We start from the raw sequence: 21,741 nt of genomic DNA, 5'->3' as shown, positions 1-21,741 counted from the left end.
CGTGAGGCATGGGAAAATGAAGATGTAGTGAAGAACTCTGTCAAAAGTTTCGTGATTTGTTTGGGAGCTGGCGATTGTCACAGTGATTCAATGTTGGAAGGTAGCAGTGACTCTGACATCAGTGGAGTCCCTTTGTAGGCCATAACCTCCTTCCTGTGACAGCCATTAGCGGTGAGTAATATGTTATTTCCTCATTCTCTTCTATTCTTAATAATATATTCTCTTATTAATGTCAGATGTTGTAAGTAAGTGTATTTTCTGTGAATTTGTTTTCAATCCATATTCATTAGTTTTTCTGAGTGCAGTATTATATTTTACAAGGGCTGTTTACTGTGGTCGTATTGCACTAGCAGAGGAAAGGCGATGCTCATTTGTTTTGCAAAACTTCAATTTTGAAGTAACGGCATGCAGAGTATAATTAATTCCTTGGGTATATGAAAAGGTCAACAATTTCAAAGCTTTGACTACCATTTTCACAATGTCTTTCTAACTAGTCTTCCTCCTCTTGATATTACCATGGTCTTGCTTTCCTTCACGCTGATTTTCACATTATACTTTTCAATTTTCTTGTTCAGTGCATCAAGTTGTTCTTGCACTTCTTTGCTGTTCATTCCCCAGACCACAATATTGTCTGTGAATAGTAAATAACTTCATCTCCCAATTCCCACAGGTTTCCTTTGTCTCTAACAATTTTGTCCATAACCATTAGTATCATCACTAGAAGCTATGAAAGTAAAAGGGTTAAATTAACTGTATGTATTTGCAAGCAGCGGGGTTACAATTTTCTTTGTAAAGATGCACATAAAGTAGTATTTTACAGCAAGAATTGAATGGTGTAGTGATGGGTTACTGCATTCTGAATCAGTTCAATGCAACTCCTGTAATAGTCACGACTGTGCAACGGATTTCACATATAAATACTTTGATCGTACCTTTCTTTCAGTCGAACAGACAACATAAGAGGCAAAAGATTCAGTTTAAGTTCAACAAATAGTAACATAATACCAATAAACTTTCCAAAACCAAATTGATTTATCAATGAGCTTACCTTTCATGCATTCCAGGAGATATTAATCCAAAGGGCGTTGGCAGCATTTCTGGGGAGTACCGCGGTAGGCCATAGAGGGGATACGAAGGGGGAAGTGGTGGGAAAAGAGGGGGTCGGAGCATTCCACACCGCTCCAGACATAACTGCCCTTCCAGGCTGTAACAGCAGAAGTAAACAGAATACAAATTACTAGATAGAAAAGTATAGCAGGTTTAATGGTACAATGTTCACAGAATTGAACAGAACATCTACTTTTGTCTACATAAAAGATCAAATTACAGAACTTGCTTTCAAGATTCAACTTCTTGAAAAATGTTTTAATCCTCACTTCAGAGGTCAAGAAAACAGTGGTATTCATCATACATCTATATATTTATATAAAAGGCTAATGTAACGACTCATTCACAAAGCCCACATAAGTGTAAATAGAAATGCAAAATTATAAGTGTATATTTCTTATGCTGTCGTCGTCTGCAACTCATATCCAAGTAAACATATTCTTCAGCAGTTTATATTTTCACACTCACAACATTTCGTGAATATGTTTCATATGACTTAGTAGCCCAATCTTGGCGTGAAACATACGTCCACACAAATTACATGGAATAGCTGGGGAGGGCAGAGCTGAGTTTGGCATAGCTTCCGTGCTTATCGTATAGCCTTTTTATGTCTAGGTTGTTGTGTTTAGTTGTGTTAAAATAATACATCAGAATCTAATAATCGTAAGTTTGTATAGATCTCCAAAGGGCAATGTGAAAGTATTTCTTGAGAATTTTGAAATAGTTAAGTATTAAATTTTAACAATTTTCTCATAAGTAGCTATCTGTGGTGATTTTAATACAGAAATGGCAAAATCAGACGAACAGTCTTCAAGAATATTTTTTAACCTTTTAAGATCGTTAAATTTAACCTGTACAAACAAAACACCCACATGCAATAATGCATGCATTGATAACATTATTGTCAATTTCTCAAGAAGTATGTATAATGTCAAGCTCATTGGAGGGTCTTTTGCTGAACGTGAACCATCTTTACCAGAAGAGTGTCTTAGACAAAAGAACAAATAGGGAGCCTGACATTTCATGGATAAAAATTCAAAAAAATAGTTACCTTAACTTATTCAGGGAAAGATTGAAGAAAGTAAACTGGAATAGTGACAAAGCGAAGGCTAAAACTGCTACTGAAACTTTCTTTAAAACTTACACTGAATTGTGGCATTCTTGCTCCCCTGCAGTAAAGGTCAACAATGTGCGCACAGTTAGGAATAAAACACTTAACTGGTATTCTGATGAATTTACCCAAATAAGGGAAAGGATGTTGATTCTGTATAGAGTTTATAAAAATTCATGGGTGCCAGGAAGTGTGCAGAAAGATGCGTATGAAATATATCTCAGGTGTAAAAAGTTCTGAAGAAATAAACTTGCACATGAAAAAAAAAAAAAAAAAAAAAAAAAAAAAAAAAAAAAAAAAAAAAAAAAAAGCACGTGAAACATTCATTGAAAGTGCATGCAACAAATGCAAGGCAGCTTGGGATGTTACAGCGCAAGAGAATACTCCTAACCATACACATGATATATTACTGAAATCAGATAGTATGAATGATTACTTTTTGAACACAGTGAAAGAAATAGGTGATAAAGTTAATCCAACAGGTACATCTGCTATCATTGGGCCTGGTCCACATCAATTAGGGGGGCATACTTTCCAATGGGTTGACATTACGCCAAATGAAATCATAAAGACGGCCTCAAAATTATCTAATTCAAAAAGTATGGACTGTTATTGCTATCCAATGACATTATTAAACAAACAATACACCTGATTTGATAACCACTAGCGTTTAGAATCAATAAATATTTAAAGATTGTTGTGGGGTTTTTTTTCGAATATGCTTAAAATTTCAAAAGTTATTCCGGTCTTCAAAAGTGGTGACAAACATCTTCGCCAAAATTACTGTGCAATCTCAATTGTTCCCATATTATCTAAAATAAGTGAATTGGTTATTTATAGTGAACTAAGTAACTACTTTGAAACTCACGCCATGTAGTCTAGTAATCAATATGGATTCCGACAGGGTAAAAGTACTACCTCTGCGGTTCTGGAAATTGTCAATTAAACTTTAAGGGGAGCCGGAGGTGGTCAAATCCAAAAATATAGGATACAGTATTTCATTTTTACTACTAAAAATTAATTGAACATTCCTCTTCCAAGACAAACTTTGATTTATCATTATACTGGCCCTAGAAGTGGAGTTATTGCTGTTTCTATACGTGCTTGCAGAGGAAGTGGGCAGAACCGCTTAATGGAACTGACAGCCTCTCGTGAGTTCTTGGCGAATCACTTGGCATTTTCTCGTCCTGAAGTTGAATATTTCCTTATATTATCCAGAAATTTTTGAATTATATTAATTAAATTAACTAAGTGTGTGCGTATATATATATATATATATATATGCAAAGGTTGGCTACACTGTTTTCTATAACAAATCTCATGTTTGTTATTGTTAGTTTTGAAGTATTTCAAAGTATTTCATTGACACGCCTATTCTTGTTGATATTATACTCCTCGTGTAAAGCGCTCCTTTGGTTACGATGACACGGTTTAATAATCGTGTGTATAAGAAGAGGAAAAATGTAGGGAAAAGAAAATTAACAGTGGTGCCAAGTTGTGATGCTGTAATTATGGAAACAATGAGTTCTTCAGCTAAGCAACACATGGCTGACCATAGCCCAGAGACATCTTCTAGCAAGAAGCTGACTAGTGCAGGTGATAAATTTTGTGAATGTCAGTGACAATGATAATATGAATGAAGTACTGAATATGGGACTGTTGTCTTGTGTGCTGAAGGAAAGTGTTTTGTACAAAATTTATACGAGTGTAGGAGTGTAACTGGAAATTGTAAAGCATTTCAGTTTAGGTTGCAAGATGAAGCTAATCTGTACACGTTGCAAGAACGAAGTGACATTCTATAATTCACACAGCAGTCTTTTTGGTGAAGACTTGTGTATAGTCTTTGATCCATTGGAAAAGGATCTGCTGCTGGTAAGCTCTTCTGTGACATCATGAACTTGTCACCACCTCCAAGCAAATTTGGGTACTATTGTGAACTGGTAGGATCCTCTATTGAAGATGTGGCTACGAAAACCATGAAGGTAGCAGTGGAGGAATCTGTAGAAATGAAAGGTGGTTCCAGGGACTTGACAGTGGCATTAGACGGTTCTTGGCAAAAGAGGGGCCATAAATCTCTAAATGGGGTTGTAACTGCTACTAGTGGTGACAGTGCAAATGTGATAGACGTTGCGATATTTTCAAAACATTGTAGGTGCAAAAATAAAATCAAGGGAGAGCACAGCAATACTTATGGATCAAGTGGGGCAATAGAAGTGGAAGGAGTGAAACAAATTTTTGAATGATCAGTGCCCTGATACAGTGTTAGGTACAAATACTATGTATCTTGGCGATGGTGACTCCAAAGGTTTCAAGAGGAATTGAAACCATATGGAAGTGAATTTAAAGTTGAGAAACTGGAATGCATTAGGCATGTGCAAAAGTGCATGGGAGCATGGCTTCGAAGGCTCAAGCAAACTCAGGGTTCAAGTAAGCTCAGTGATGGAAAGTCAATAGGAGGGAGAGGCAGGCTTACTGATGAGGCGAGTGAACGTCTACAGAGATACTATGGGTATGCAATATGACAGTAATGCTAGTGATATGAGGAATGCAGTGTGGGCATTGTACCTTCATACTGCCTCTTCCGATTAATGCCCTCAACATGGCCTGTGCCCAAAAGATTCCTGGTGCAAATATAATGCCAAAAGGGACTATGATCACAAACAGTCTTTGCCCGCAGCTGTGATAGATGCAAGAAAACCAATTTTTCATGACTTGTCACAGCCAGAACTGTTACAGAAATGTATGCATGGAAAAACACAGAATCCTAATGAGAGCGTGAACAATTTAATTTGGTCAGCGATTCCTAAAAGAGTGTTTGTGGGTATAAAAACACTGCACTTTGGCATTTACGATGCAGTAGCAACCTACAACCAAGGGAACAGTGTGAAGTATTGAAGGCATTAGGGTTTCAAGCTGGAGTGAACACTGTACGAGCACTAAGAAGTATTGACAGAGAGAGGGTAAGAGGAGCAGAAAGAAAACAAAGGGACATGAAGTATGATGGAATAACAAGACAGAAAAGAAGAATAAAAAGGAAGCTCTTGGAAGATGAAGATCCTGTCAATCCATCCTATAGTGCAGGAATGGAGGTCATTTCCCATAAATTAGATTTTTAAAAAATTTAACGAACATTTTCTGAACAATCACTCAACATAGCCAGATGAAACTTATATATAGTGCTCTTTGTGGTCAAAAGTACATTTTAACACAGCCATTTTACAATATGTTCAGTAGTATATAAGTAACCTAATTAAATATAGCAATTTTTTTTCAAAAAATTTAGGGTTGGTAACAAAAAATTATTTAAGGGAGACTATAAAATATAGTAAAAATATCCCCCCATCCTGACTTCAAGACTGAACCACTGTATTTCTTGACAATTTTTCAAATTAATAGAAGTAATAGTTTTCCCATAAATGTTCCTAAAATTTCATAATTTTAACATGGGCAGTATAGGCACCTCCAGTTCCCCTTAACAGCCTTTGAAAGTAGGAAAATGGTTTCTCTGGTTTTATGTGATTTGAGTAAAGCATTTGACTGTATAGATCATGACATTTTGTTGGGAAAACTTCAGTATTATGCCATAGTCCCACTTTGGATGTAATTAAGATATATTTAAGTAACAGATGCCAGTTTGTTGCAATTACAAATAGACATTTCACACTGAAAGATGCTATGACAGGCATTCCACAAGGATCTGTACTTGGCCCATTTCTCTTTAATGTTGCTGTTAATGACCTACAACAAAATTTTGTGTCACAATCAGTTGTATCATATGCAGATAACACAAAACTAATCAACATGCATCAGGACGTATTAAATCTGCAAGAGATGTCACAAGAAGCTCTTAGGACTGCAGTGAAATTGTTTTCATATAATAAACTACTCTGCAATAAGAATAAAACCCAACATATTCTGTTAGGATTGTCCAATACTATAGAAATTCAATCAGTCAAGGTACTGGGTATTCATATTGATACCAAATTAAGCTGGGAAGTACACGTCAATCATGTCTGTAAAAAGGTATCACAGGTCTCATATCTTATGTGGAAATTGAGGGAATTAGTAACAGCAGACTATATGAGAATGGCATATTTTGGACTTTTCCAATCCTATATTTCATATCGGCTGCTATTGGGGGGACATTAATCTTATGTCCATAATGTATTGCTAATAGAGAAGAAGCTGGTTTGTGTAATGTGTAAAGCTGGTTCTTCTAAGCACTGTCATCCCCTTTTTATCAGGCTTAAATTTTTTTTTTGCTAGGGGCTTTACGTCGCACCGACACAGATAGGTCTTATGGCGACGATGGGATAGGAAAGGCCTAGGAGTTGGAAGGAAGCGGCCGTGGCCTTAATTAAGGTACAGCCCCAGCATTTGCCTGGTGTGAAAATGGGTAACCACGGAAAACCATTTTCAGGGCTGCCGATAGTGGGATTCGAACCTACTATCCCCCAGATGCAAGCTCACAGCCGCGCTTAAAATTTTAATAGTTATAAATCTATAAATGTTTACCTATTATTGTATGTTAAAAACCATCTGAATGAATTTACCATCAGGGAAAACATCCATCAACATAATACTCGTAATAAGGGTAATATTGATGTCCCAAGACACAGATTTGTGAAAACAGGTAACTCACGTAAAGTAAATAGTATAATATGTTTTAATAAATTACCATTCTCTGCACAGGATGTGACCATCAATAATTTTAAAAGAAAACTGTATAACTGGATGTTGGAAAATCCATTTTATGACGTAAAGGAATTCTTAGAAGTTAAAACTGTTAATATTGACTTTTAATAACTGTATATAGATAACAGAAATAATACTGTAGTATTGGATGACAAAACCTATTTCATTTAAATGATCAATGGTGAATAAATATTCTTATTCTTTTCAAACACAGTAACTGATGTAGAAACAGTGTGGTGTCAAATTGTACAATTCTCAGCAAGTGTATCCCAGTTAATTCCAGCTCTTTTCACAGTATGCTTTAGCCGATCCTTGAAACGCCTCAAAAAGAGCTCCATGAAGTTTTATACTGGAGCAGTATTGATGTGGAAGCCTAGTATCACTCTTGCGACTGACGAGCCCTATCCATCTGAGACGATGGCCAATGATGGTAGCCTCAATGCTTATTGCATGCGCATTCTCAAGAACCTTTAGCAGAGGGTCAAAGTTTCACAACTGTAACACAGTGGTGATATGACAATAGCATGGTAAACCATGATCTTGGTATGCACTGCAAGGTCCTCACTACTCATGAAGGCATGATGGGATAAACGTCCAAATGTTGAGTGGGCAGCACCAATTCTCCTATCCACATCTTGAAAACAAGTTAGCATTTGTTGAAAGGGTACTTCCTATATATAAAAAGTGGCCAACCTGCTCCAGTGGAGTATCTGCAATGGAGATATTGAAAGTTGGGAAGTTTAACCCAGGTGCTGGTTGTGCAAGCACTCTGGCTTTCTGTACATTACTGGCGAGACCAAAAAAGACTGCAAGCACTCTTGAAACAATTGACTAACTGTTACAGCTCTTCAGGTGTGAGAGCAAACGCTGCAGCTTTATCTGCACACTGCAATTCCATAACTGAGGTAATCTTAGTGACCTTTTAGGAGCAAAGTCTAGCCAGATTGAACAAGTCCCCCATCAAAGTTACATGTAACCTTTACACCTTGGTTGTCCGAATATGTTCCATATAGCACGGCAGCTAGGTAACGAGCGAAGAGAGTTGGAACAAGCACACATCCTTCTTTTAATCCACGAGTGATTAGAAATGGATCAGAGATAATATTTTGATGAATGATAGGCCCAGATGGGTTATCATGAAGGTCCTTGACCAGATCTACAAAATGCTGTGGACAGCCAATGTGTTTCAGTACTGACCCCTTTCTTTTTTTTCTTTTTCTTTTTTTGCTAGTTGCTTTACGTAGCATCGACACAGATAGGTCTTATGACGACGATGGGACAGGGAAGGGCTAGGACTGGGAAGAAAGCGGCCATGGCCTTAATTAAGGTACAGCCTCAGCATTTGCCTGGTGTGAAAATGGGAAACCACAGAAAACCATCTTCAGGGCTGCCGACAGTGGGGTTCGAAGCCATTATCTTCTGAATACTGGATACTGGCCGCACTTAAGCAACTGCAGCTATCGAGCTCGGTTTCAGTACTGTCAACTGGTCTCGGGACTGAACTGAAAGACTTTTCCAAGTCAAAGAACACTAGGTATAAAGGATTCCATTGCTCTCTACATTTTTCCTGAATTTGCCCTGGACAGAAGATCATATCTGTCGTGCCTCTGGAGGTTTTAATACCACAATGTGACTTGAATAGGATACTCTGGGAAATAATCCGCAGGCAATTGAGCAAAATGCTAGCAAGAATTCTACCTGCCATAGATAGCAGTGATATACCACGATAGTTGCCACAAACACTATGATCACCTTTTTTGAATGGAGTAACGATAGTGACATTTTTAAGGTCAGCAGGTATTTTACAGGTTTCACATATTAAGAAGATACGAGTAAAAAGTCTGGTCTTAAGAGGTAGGCATCCATTTTGAATCAATTCCAGAGGAATGTTATCTCGGCCAGGAGCCTTACAAGGTTTCAGTTCACTGAGAGCGGCATTGAATTCCTTGAATGTTGGCAGGAGAGCTATCCATGGGTGTTGGGGCTGTACAGTCACATCATCGAGAAAGTCATCAGCAGTATTTGAACTCAGATTGAGAAGAGTGAAGAAATGTTATCTCTGATGCTCTACGATTTCTTGACAGTCAGTAATAGTGGCAGCATTATCAGCAGCTTTCAGTGTCTCTGAGAAGGAGCACGTTGGGGCATATACCTCTCTTATTCCTGCAAAGAAGTTTTGCAGGTCTCAGGCATAAAAATAAAAATACACATTTTTATTCCATGTTTAATAGTGTATTTTTTTACAGGTATATTTTAGTGTAATATTTATACTGAACTTGTATGTTCGACAGACTGAAAAGCTCTCAACATACAAATATCGTGAGAGGACTGGTAGTTTGTTGGACCAGGCTGAACATCTTGCATTTAGGGAAGCAAACGTGATGTCAGCTTCTTTAACAATGTGCACTTCACGTATTTTGCTGTCATAATATTTTACTTGCTGACGCATGTCTGTAGCTACGGGTTTCTCATAGATATTGCAAATAATACAGTTCTATCAGCTTTAGAAATGGTTCAAAGTAACACTCTTCACACTTTTGGGATGTGTCTTTATTGCTTGAAATGGGAACTCCGCACTGACAAAGTATATATTTTAGAAGTTTGGAAGACCACTGTAATTTCAGGTAAAATTTCCTGTTAAGGTATGAACTGCTGAAGGGGTAAAATAGACTTAATGGGACTCTGATGATTCTATCCCCTGCTGTCCTTAAATAGGGGAATTCCAGTCTTGAAATACAAAGCAGAGAAAAGGGTACACTGATGAAATAGAGAAGCTAATTGCTAGAATTGGCAGGGTTCAAAAATGTGGGCAGGAGAGATCTAAGAAGTAGAAAATACTGCTGAACATACGTACATGTGTATGTGGTTTTTTTTTTTCCCAAGAACAGCTCTCAAACAAATTTGGTACACACGCAACTCTTCATGAGTTTATTGGGACTTTAAATAAGGAAGGGAAGTGCAAGCTTTCCCTAGCAGTCCCCATTCCTGCCTCTCACTACATGATATAATTACTGGTGTAAATACAGAAAACAGTGTAATAGGACCCATATTTAAAAAAAATAAATATTATGAACTCAGAAAGGTTCTGAACACAAATATGTTCTTTGAGAACCTATCTGATAGTGAAAAACAACCACGCATATTTTCAAGAAGATTCTGCAACATCACACACTGTCAAGGATTTTTTTGAATCAACAAAGGAGGCTTCTGATGACATGTTCATTAGTGCAGGGTTATGACCCATGTGCTCTCGTGACTTTTGTCAGTGTGACTTCAATCTGTTGGGTATCCTACAAAATAAAGTCCACAGGAATAACCAGGATACTGTAGAGGGTCATACGAATTTCAGGGAAGAAATTTGTAGAATTGTGGAAGGAGAGCTGTATGAATGAATGAAAATTTCATTCAAAGATCTTCAAGAGTGACGGACACTGCTTCCAATCACTGCAGTATCACAGGTTAGTACTTCCTATGAAATAACAATGTATTTAAAGAGAGCATAGGATGGCTTGGTACAGATGTGCTCAGCTACAAATGAAGGTCAAAAATAACTCTCTGCACAAAAGATGGTATCTGCTAAAAGCTTACCATTCACCTCATACACGCTATACAACAGCCAACAGGTAAGGGTCTCATGCTGTAAAGTCATCCTGAATATGTGGAACACATATAACAGCAGTGACAAGCTCTGCAACTGTGATGATTTACAAGAGCCAGATCACATGCTACTGACTCATGGTAGAGATTATTCACACATAAGAACTTATGAGTAAAAACAACAATCCCAAAATTGTATTTTGTCTGAAGATGGGAGACTCAGAATAGTAAGGACTATACATAGAAAATTACTCTAGGATGGAATCTCATGAGACATAACTGCAGTCACAAAAAGCATGAACACAAAACAGTTATGTACACACAAGGTGACAGCGTATTTTAGTTTTCACTATCACAGGGAAGGAAATAAGCATATTGTCATTAAGAATACAAACCTTATTGGAAACAAAAAACTTATTTTACAGGAGAGCGGAAACTGTTGTGTGGTTGAATATGGATAACAACAATGTCAATTTTATAAAGAATTAAATTTTATAATAATCATATTGATTCCACCTTGCAGCATCTGCTGGGAGGATTAAGTAGCTCAGTAGTTGTTGTTGCCAGTCCCAAGCCCGGAAAAAAGAGGTGGTTTGGCAAAATATTCTTGTGGTAGGGCTTCAAGAAATGAGAGATTTAACAGAAGATCCATTTGAATCTCAAGGTTATAGAGTGTACAATGGGAAGCCAGGCCAAAGAGTCATGAAACATCGCCCCCAATTTGGTACAGGATTTATAGTAAATTTGAAAATAATAGATCCGTAATTGATTTTAAAGCCATCTCACAGAGCAATGCAATTCTAAATTTACAAACCACAAACAAACTTTATACCATCATAAATGCTCATGCCCCTACCATGAAAAAAAATTCCCTAACAAAAACTCTGCAAGAAGTCAACTTCTGGGATCTCCTTGATCAGACAATGAATAAAATAAATATGAATAACATCAAGATACTTATAGGGGACTTAACGCTCAACTGGGTAAGGAAAAGAAGTATTGAGGTGTAGTAGGAAAGTGGGCTCCTCATAAATATACCAATAGAAATGGCCAAAGACTCATATAAATTTGCAGAACCCATGGATTAATTTCCAAATCTGCATATTTTAAAAGAAAATCGCACAAACTTAAAACCTGGAAACATCCTGATTGGACAAAAGGGAAATGGCAGCCCTCAGATGTCAACCTTGAGAAAAGGAATATTTACCTACTGACAATTCCTTACTACAGGGAGAAATACTGGCTTGAGGAAATCAACATAGTGGGTCTGATGATTGGAGCAAGGGGAACAATTCCAGTTTTTGCTGCCAATTCTTGGAAGCAGATGTGTCTGCCAATTACATTAGTGGAGATTGCCATCATAGCCTTAAGGGGTTCATTGATAATTCTAAGAAACCATTGTTACTATTAGATTACCATCAACATTCCTCAAGAATATTTATCTTCTAAAAATGAACATTAAAAAATACTTTGTCACAAGGCAGCCTTCTGCATGAAAGGAAGTATTTCATAAAATAAATGGACAAATCCCTTCACAAGGAAATCCACAATGTCAAAGTTCTAAGAGGAATGGACACTGGTTCAGATCAATACTTAATTAAAATCAAGATTAAATTTGCTCCATTAAGAATAAAAAGACAAAACAGAGTTGGAGAGAAAAGGACACATGGCCCTCGTCAGTTAATCCAGAATGCCCAGTTTCGGCAATGAACAACAAGAACTACAAGACTAACAGACAATTTAGATGACCTAATACCAATTCTTAAACAGAATGCAGAAGATCTGGCTGCATTAAATCCAAGGAAAAGACATGCCTGGTGGTCCTCTGATTGTGAATGGAATGCATGAAGAAAGACATCAAACTTGATTGAAATTTCAAGCCCATAAAACAGAAGAAAATGCCACTAACCTCAAGAATGTCAGAAGAGAATTCAACAAAACTATTAGAAGAATTGAGAAAATGTCAAAAAGATTTAATAAGCTCTACTGAGGAAAATTATTACAAAACCAATTCTAGAGATTATTACAAAACCTTTGGTAAACAATTGCAAAAAATACACCCCCCCACCACATTCTTGTTTAAAAATAATGATGGAAAAATAGCACGTAATAATAAGGAAAACTGAGAAATCATAGCGGAAGTATTTAACAAGCTCTTGAACAATGATAAACTTGAAAAGCTCTTATTGATACACATAACCCGATAAAATCTACACCAGAAAATATAAACCCACATACAGCAGAAGCTGAAACAGTGCTTAAGGAAATTAAGAATACAAAGCGTGTGGAGAAAACCAGGTTTTTGCAGAGATGAGGAAATAGGCCAGCAGTGCAACTCAGACATCCCTCCATTTGATATTACAAAAGATCTGGATATCAGAAATATTCCCAGCACAATGGACCACAGCTATAATTGGATGGAGTTATGCGCCAATAGACTAAGCACCATTTGACGAAAATTGAGATTTTAGCACTATCTTGTAGGGCAAAGCTTGAACTACTTATAGTAAATTCCTCACTGTCTTACAAGAGGGCATTCGTTGTCAATAAACCGAAAACCTAAGCAACATAGCGGGAATCATTTAAACTGTATATTGCATCAGTAGACTATGTGACGTTCCATTTCGCATCATTAGACCAAGTGCCTCATTCCTCACATTGCGTCCTGAATGACAAAAGAACCCGCACTTTCGATAGAGCTTACTAACATGATGATACGTTGAGTGGTTTGTCAAGTGACGAAGTTCAGCGATGTATCAAGTACTTCCGAAAGTAAGGAAAAGAACAATGTTACTAATGTAGCTTGCTAAAACTGATATGTCGGAGAATCATTGTGTAGAAGAACTTTCTAAGGTTAGTATCAAAATGAGATAGTTATACAGTATCTAATACTGTAGTCTGCGATGTAAGTAATATTTCTGAATCAATATATTTATTTGAAGAAGCTGTGAAGGCTTCACTGTAACAGTGTTTTAACATGTTATGCTAGGTAATACGTGCCAAATCAGTGAATTCCAGATCAGAATAATGAAAGCAGTGACTTTGCACAAAATTTCATCAGAGTTATACACTGCAGAGGATTACATAAACGTAATGAGAAATTGCAGGTGGAAAAACCCCATTGTATTTCGTCAGGTGGAAAATACGTTCTTCAGTTCAGCAGAACTTGTCAAACTGATTGTGAATCGGGAAACGGATGTCCATGGTTGCAAGATAAACTGGCAAAAACTAAAAGAAATCCAGTTCTTGAAATCACAACCGTTCAATATGTACGTCAAAACTAAATACATCAAGACTGAGATGAGCACGGGAAACTAGAGTTCCCTTTGATCAGGCATTAATACCTTTGTGGCCAAATCAAAAACCTATCTCCGAAGCCAAACTTAGAGACCTTAAGTCACAGATGCACCTAATACTTGCAGATGTCAAACAGTTCTACCGGGAACTTCAACGAAATTCTGACATTGGTTGCGGCGTAGATGGATTCAATGGAGATCCTGATTTCGAGATTGAATGAACTGAGAGTAACAATCTTACTACACGCCCAGTATTTTATATTAATTTATGGGAGCAAATATAACCATTTTTCTGTTCCTGTTCTGTTTGACTGAGACAAGTAATTAATATTCTATACTTTCATTCAGAATTGTTTTATTTTTCTTGGAATAAATTGATCATAACCACATGTACTGACCTTCATATCCTTTATTTAGTTTAAGGGACTGTCACTCTGATGATGATAACGATGATGCCGATGCTTGTTTAAAGGCCCTAACATCTAGGTCAATGGCCTCTAATGGTATGAGAGACTGCCATTCTACTTAGCAGCAAAAGTGCGTCTAAATAAGAACAAAACTTACCCATAGGCTTGAAAATATCATGTCAGTACTGTACTCTTAGAACATAATAGGCCTATCACGAAGAAAAATCCATAAAGAAATATGCATTGCATTGTGTATACTACAATGGTTCACTTCTTACCATTTCTATTTGACTCAGATCAGTTGAAATTCATCAAATCAGTAAGTGGTTATAACAATGATTTTAGGGAAAGCTCCCCTTCTAAGAGTTTCCCTATCTAAAACTTGAATAATTTGCTGGAATTGTGGCGCGACTCGCGATGGTTCAAGCACTTAGCACAGCAGGAGATTCAGGTTTTAATCACGACTGCGGTCACAAATTTTTTCAAGTCTTACTCAGTAGATACTCAACAGTAAGGGGTTATCGGTGTAGCATTATGATGCATTATTCACACATGAGAAATACCTTAAAATGCATCACTAGACTAAGCACCATTTTTATGAACTGTGAGTATAAAAATGTTGAAATTTGGTGAGAAGGTACAATCTATTATCCTACAACACCAGAAATACCATGTTTAACAAAATTGTGTGTGCTCAAATTTACACATAAACCTAAAGTTATACGTTAATATCTCAAAACCAACTTTGGCGCTTGGTCTAATGATGCATAACGGCACCCAATTAATCCAATTCATAAGAAAGATGAAAGAAGTAATCCAGACCACTATAGAGGTATTTCTATGCTTGACTGCGCGTATAAGATTTTCTCTAAGATACTATGTAATCGGATTAAAGAACAACTTGATCAAGATATAGGTGAATACAAGGGACGCTTCAGACCTTGGAAAAGCTGCTCAGAACAAATAATAACTTTGAAGCTAGTCATGGCATATTAGAGAAAACAAAAAGTCCCTTTCAATAACGTTTAAAGATATCAAGAAAGCTTACGACTCCATCCAGAGACCATCATTATTAAAAATTTTAAGATATTTCGAACTTCACTCAAAGCTAATCAAATTGATTGAACTTACTCTAATACAATTTTTAAAATTAAGTTCAGAGGAGAACTTTCTGAACCATTCTTGGTAACGACGGTTTTAAGACAGGGTGATGGATTGTCACCTCTTCTTTTTAATTGTGCACTAGAGGACGTTATGAGGGAATAATACAAGAACTCAAAAAATATAAAAATTGGAACCCAGAAGGATAACATACATTTGAACTGTCTAGCAGTGGTGGCTAGTGGCTCTCGACTCTGGGGGTTCAATATTGGAAATCAAAACACAGCTTATGGATCTCCTTGAGAAAGCTACAAAATTATATCATAAATATTGCAACGATAATTTCAATAAATTATACACTCACCTATGCAGACTGCTTGTACATGAAGTCCATTCTTCTCACTTTCATTGCACCAAATTTGTCTATGACAGATTTGTTAAAACCCTCCATATTCCTAACTAATTGCTTTTCAATCGAGAGCATTACAAGAGTGGTCAGTCTTTCTCACTCACTGAACTACATAAGAAAGTCTTATCCTCTTCAACATTGAAAAACAATGTTGAGTTTCCAATGTTGTCATCAGCACTGTTATGATGAGTTTCGGTCATTTTATTATTTCACTAAATGCGGTCACTAAGTTATTTTGAAGCGAAAATTGAATAAGGTGTACAGCACCGTACAAAGATCGAAAATCTACTCTCATATGTAGAATTTCCAGTTCCATTTTAAGTTTATTTTGCTCAATAAAAGGATAAACTTCACACACTTTCTTCAAAGTAACAAATGGGAACTGCCTTTCATACTTTTCAAAACTATCAGCATGAAACAAGTTCGCCGCAAGAAGATGATTGGTGAACTGAAAATGTTCCAAGGCCTGGAGAATAATTGTATCACAAATTTCCTTGGCTGCCACTTTCTTGGAGATGCATGTAATTTTTACTGGCTGGATCATTGTAGCTTATGCATTGGAAAGTGAGTCAATTTTACTGTCTCTAATTTTTGGGTGACACATTCAAAACTATAAATAGCCTTTTTAATTTCGACTGCGTCTGATATTCTCTTTTGCAAATGGTTGTATAAAATATCAACATGTGGCATTATTAAATAAAATACAGACAGTCAAAACTGAAATGTAGGATGTTCTAGTTTAAGGCACAATCTCCTTGCCTATGATATTTTTGTACCTTGTCGAGACGTTGTTTCTATTTCTTCAAGGCGTTCCTTGTTCTCAATCAACTACGTCAACAGTTCATGATTTAAAGTTCCACCTAGTGTTAGAAGCATGTGGCACTCTTCTACCTACTATGTCGTCTGTTATTTAAAAAAATTGCTTTAGTAGTTGGTTTACCTGATCAAGACCTATCATAGCCAGAAGGAAACTCGCTGCACTGAACTCGCCTTGGTTAGTTGCGTAACAAAGCTTCTGCGCATGCTCCGTAGCCTAATATTCAACATGCCTCTGCTCTAACTCACATCTTACCTCCCGTATCCCCTTGCCTACGTCCAGCACCTCCTCTTCTCCCCGCTCAACCCCCAATCACGAAACTGATGCATATCTGTGGGAGTGCAGTCTCAGATTTGCTCTTGCGTATTTACTACTACGTGCTGGGAAGAGTGCCACATCACAAGTTGCTTGTGCGGGTATTTCAACTGTGTTCCTGGCCAGGGGAATCATAATAAATAATAATAATGTTATTTGAGTTACGTCCCACTAACCACTTTTTACGGTCTTCGGAGACGCCGAGATGCCGGAATTTAGTCCCGCAGGAGTTCTTTTACGTGCCAGTAAATCTACCGACACGGGGCTGTCGTATTTGAGCACCTTCAAATACCACCGGACTGAGCCAGGATCGAACCTGCCAAGTTGGGGTTAGAAGGCCAGCGCCTTAACCGTCTGAGCCACTCAGCCCGGCGCCAGGGGAATCAATAAATAGAGCAATGTACAAGCACAGAGAATGGAGGTTCATTGCTCCAATGCTCTATGGGAGAAACCGCCACTGCTGTCTAGGATTTGTTGATGATCTAGCTCTTCTGGCCAATGATATTCAGGAAACAAAACAATAAACTAAATCTTGACAGGAAATAGCTCAACATATTGGTTTGAAAATTTCATTTGAAAAAAAAAAAACTATGCTGACTCAAATTCCACTTGCCAACAAAATTAAATTGGGAGACCAAGAAATAAAAATTGTAGAAAAATTTAAATATTTAAGTGAAATAAGCACATATAACCTGAATGAGAAACTAGCATGGCAGAATAGAATAGATGAACTGGTTACAGCACAGCATGTTACCAAGAATACATATTAGAAAATGTGTCTCTCAATAGCAACCGAATTGAAACTCTACAAAACAAAATGTGTCTCTCAATAGCAACCGAATTGAAACTCTACAAAACAGTCACCCAGCCACAAATTACATATGCATGTGAAACATAATTTTATTATTATTATTATTATTATTATTATTATTATTATTAATCATATACAGTCGTATCAGCACACACTTTTTTAAAACATAACCGATTTTCGGACACTAAGGTCCATCTTCAGTGTTAGAATTTAAATTTAATTCCACATGAGTGTGTCATCAAAATTAGTTTCAATGAGTTTAAAATGTAGCCCTGTTGACATCAACTGTAAAATAAGAAAAAGAAAAAAACAAGTGTAAAAGTGTGCAAATAAAACATATAAACTTACAATGATGATGTAAAAGGTATGAACATACCATAGGAAGGCCTGGCTTTTCCTCGTGCTAAGGCTGTTGGTAGAGTAGTAACAAACATTCAGCTTTAAGTACAGAAACGCGCTGCAAGCAGATGATGTTACGTCACCTGAAGGTTACCGTGGAAGCACTTGAAGATACGTCAACTCAAGATTGTAAACAAATTGTTGCTTGCGACTGTTTCATTTAAAATTTTATCTGGATCCCTTGTCTGCACCAAAAATATCTCAATGTTTTCACAGGTATTTAATTCAAATCCACAATTACCGTTAAAAATTAATTTCATTTCCTTTTTGATCGCTAAAAAGCTGTGGTTATTGCTGTAAATGTGTTCCGCAAATTCTGAATGAGCCTATATACTCCCCAATTGGTATACATATCTTTTTTATTGATACTATGTACATTATATATATATGTTCTGATATTTCATTTCTGGTTCTAAATGCTGTTTTGAGTTAAAATTTCCTAAATATATTTGCGATTTTAAAAACTTTATTTCCAAATATGTAAATGTTACAAATTGACTACATTCAGAGATTTTCTTTCTTTTCTGATGGTTTTTTCTTTTTTCTCCATTTTCTTTCTTACGTATAATATTGTCTATCATTTCCGGGTTGTAGCCATTTGCTTTAGCAATTTGTTTTATTATTCTAATTTCATTCAGTTTGTTTTCATTACTCAGGGGAAGTTTTAATAATCTATTAATATAGCTGTTGTAAGCGGCTTGTTTGAGAGTTCCTGGGTGGTTGGAGTTTTTGTTGATGGTGGTGATGGACTGTGTGAGTTTCCTAAAAATATCAAAATCTATCCTACTGTTGGTTTTTGTTAATGTGAGGTCCAACATGTTTAAAATTTTTATCGCTCTCTAACTACAAATAATAAGTACATCAGCACTGTTAATAAGAAATGGCTTTGTATTTTATAATGATTATAATTTGTGAAACATTATTTGAAACAACAAACAAAGTTGCAATAGATAAGAGTGTACTCAGGTTAGAAAGGAGAATAGTGAGAACCTGTTTACATAGAAATTATCATGTAAACGGAGTCTGGAGACTAGCTTCCAATGAAACAGTTTATAAAGAAATAGAACCTGTGACTAGCACAATGAAAAAGAAACTAATATCATTCTTAGAGCATATAATATGGTCACCAGAATATAGAATCAGTGGAAAAATAATAGAAAAATTATGGAAACGTAAGAATAAAATTAGATACATCACAGAACGTAAAGAAGACCTGAGAGAGTTACATATTACAATAGAAGATTTAAAATACAAAACAAGCAAACTTGATATATTAAAAGATAAACACACTAGACTACAGACGAAAATCAACAAGCAGAGAATACGAAGAGTGATTCCAGAAGCAGAAAGAAAATTACGTTCAGAAAGGATGAAACAGCATTGGGCTGACAAAAAGAAGAAAAACCTCCATAAACCCAACTGATGTAGTCCTATGTTAGCTAAAAAATCAAATAAACAAATTACATTGGTTAGTACATACCTTTTTCTTTTTTAAGATTTTCTTTTAGCACTTAAGAGGTAACTGTAGATAGGTGTCCTAAAATATGAGAGAGCATTGTAGGTTAATTTTATGCAATTCTTTTGGATATTTTATTACATGGCCCTCACTGAACAATCTGGAGGCTTTGCATAGCCACAACGAAATACAGTGGAATTTGGATAATTCGAACTTCTACAATTCAAAATCTTTAATTCGAATATTTTACTTGGTTCCTAGCATTTTGTATCTAAACAATGTTAAAAAATCTTGGGTAATTGAAATTTTATTTTGGTTAATTTGAATTTTTTACCCCAACGATACAGCACAGTATTGTATTTCACAACTCATGTGTTCTCAACAATAGGCTAGACTGTGTTGGAATGGGCTGAAGGTGGAAAAGTTCCATCTCTTTACCCCTCTGAGGCAAGTGTTCTTTCCTCCTACACATCCCTCCCCTCTCGAACACTCCTTCACCCTTATTTTGAACAGACTGTTGCGTCACAGAGTCAAGTGGCTGAGTATGCTTAATGATTACGGCGCTGTTACGAGGAATTGCATAGTTTGAGCATTTCTCCTTGATCTTTCGTTGAGTGTGGATAGTATGACAATGTCCTTGTCAAAACCTAAAATGTACAAATCAATAACTCTAGCCGAAAAGGTAACAGTGATTAGGGAAGTGAAAAAGGGTCTAAAAAAGAAATCTGAAATTGCTAAGGAGTTCAGAATCCCACCTAACACGTTATTGACTTATTTGAAAAATAAAGACAACATTTTGAGCAGTGGAACTCTCAGTGAAAAAGGCTGGAAAAGGACAAAAGAACCGGACAACCCAGATGTAGACTACAGTGTTTTGAAATGGTTCAGGCAGGCATGAGACAAGAAAATTCCGATCAGTGGCACTATTTTACGAGGAAAGGCTGAACAGTTTGCCTTTGAATAGGGGAAACATATTTTCAAAGCCAGCACAAGGTGGCTGGATTGTTTCAAGGAACGGAACAAAATTTGTTTTAAATGTGTTTGTGGTGAGAGCGCGGCTGTTGATCAGTATGAAGCTGAACAATAGAAGGAAAACCTGCAAGAGGTGATTGAGGACATGGAGCCTGAAAGCATCTTCAATGCTGATAAGACAGATCTTTTCCTTAAGTGCATTCCAGACAAAACTCTAGCATTTAAAGGTGAAGAATGCCATGGAGTAAAGCTTAGTAAAGAAAGAGTTATACTGTTGGTTGGAGCAAACATAGGTGGGTCGGAAAAACTGCCTCTGTTGATTGGGAAATCCGCTAATCCTCGATGTTTAAAAAAGGTAAAAACAAAACTAGTTTAGTATGCATCCAGTGGAAGAGCTTGGCTGACAACCAACATTTTCGAGAAGTGGCTGTCAAAAATTAGATTAAAACTGTTGCAAAGAGAAACTGATTACTCCCTTTATTGACAACTGCACTGCTTACTACAGCATTCCGCCTTCGGAAAACATGAAGGTGATTTATTTGTCGCCTAAAATGACATCTGTTGTTCAGCCCATGGACCAGGGTATAATAGAAAATCTGGAACACTCCTACTGGCTATTGTTGATCGAGAATGTTCTCACAGAGGACTGTAACGCTCTTAAAATTGAACTTGTTATTCTACAAACCTCAAGAATGTGTAAGCAAGCATGTCATCAGGTGACAGCTGAAAAAATCACAAACTGTTTCAAGAAAGCTGGTTTCTTGATATAAGACAATTGACAGTGCCAAGTAGATTGTAAAGAATAAATAAATTCTAAATGCTACTCTGATAAATGTGGGAGTACAGGGATCTAGTTAGGATCCAAATTCAATGACAGGCTAAAACAGGGCAACATCAAAAGAAGCTGGCAGGTTGGAGGTCTTTAAAAGTTTTTTGCTATGAAGCAAATAGTGAATGAATGATTACCTAGCAGACAGGTCAACACAAAAATAGAGTTTGTGGAAATTATTGAATGATCTGAGTATGCCTCTCTCCTACATTTTATCACAAAAAACAGTTCTAAAATAATGCTGATCGATCTGGGGATCTGGAAAGTACCAGCTTACAGCTTTTTGATGTCCACCTATATAGCATAATGACTAGTGTTATTGGCTGTCGTCCTCGACGGGCTGGGTTCGATTCCCGGTACTGCCAGAAATTTAAAACCAGCAGGAGGGCTGGTACGTGGTTGAAATGGTACATGCAGCT

General features: G+C 36.7%; 1 protein-coding gene across 3 annotated transcripts in view; it reads right to left on the bottom strand.

Moving 5' to 3' along the window:
• The window catches only part of px (plexus), a 742,022-nt gene that overhangs the window by 128,288 nt on the left and 591,993 nt on the right, over positions 1-21,741 (bottom strand). For all 3 annotated transcript variants that reach the window (XM_067150020.2, XM_067150021.2, XM_067150022.2), the window contains exon 11: positions 1,049-1,204. In XM_067150020.2, the coding sequence (XP_067006121.2) occupies positions 1,049-1,204 (156 nt within the window). The remainder of the gene's footprint in view (positions 1-1,048; positions 1,205-21,741) is intronic.

This window comes from Anabrus simplex, chromosome 6 (assembly GCF_040414725.1).
Source record: "Anabrus simplex isolate iqAnaSimp1 chromosome 6, ASM4041472v1, whole genome shotgun sequence".
NCBI classification, from domain to species: Eukaryota; Metazoa; Arthropoda; class Insecta; order Orthoptera; family Tettigoniidae; genus Anabrus; species Anabrus simplex.
The sequence above is the reverse complement of the archived record's forward strand: the minus strand, read 5'-3'. Positions and strand labels throughout refer to the sequence as shown.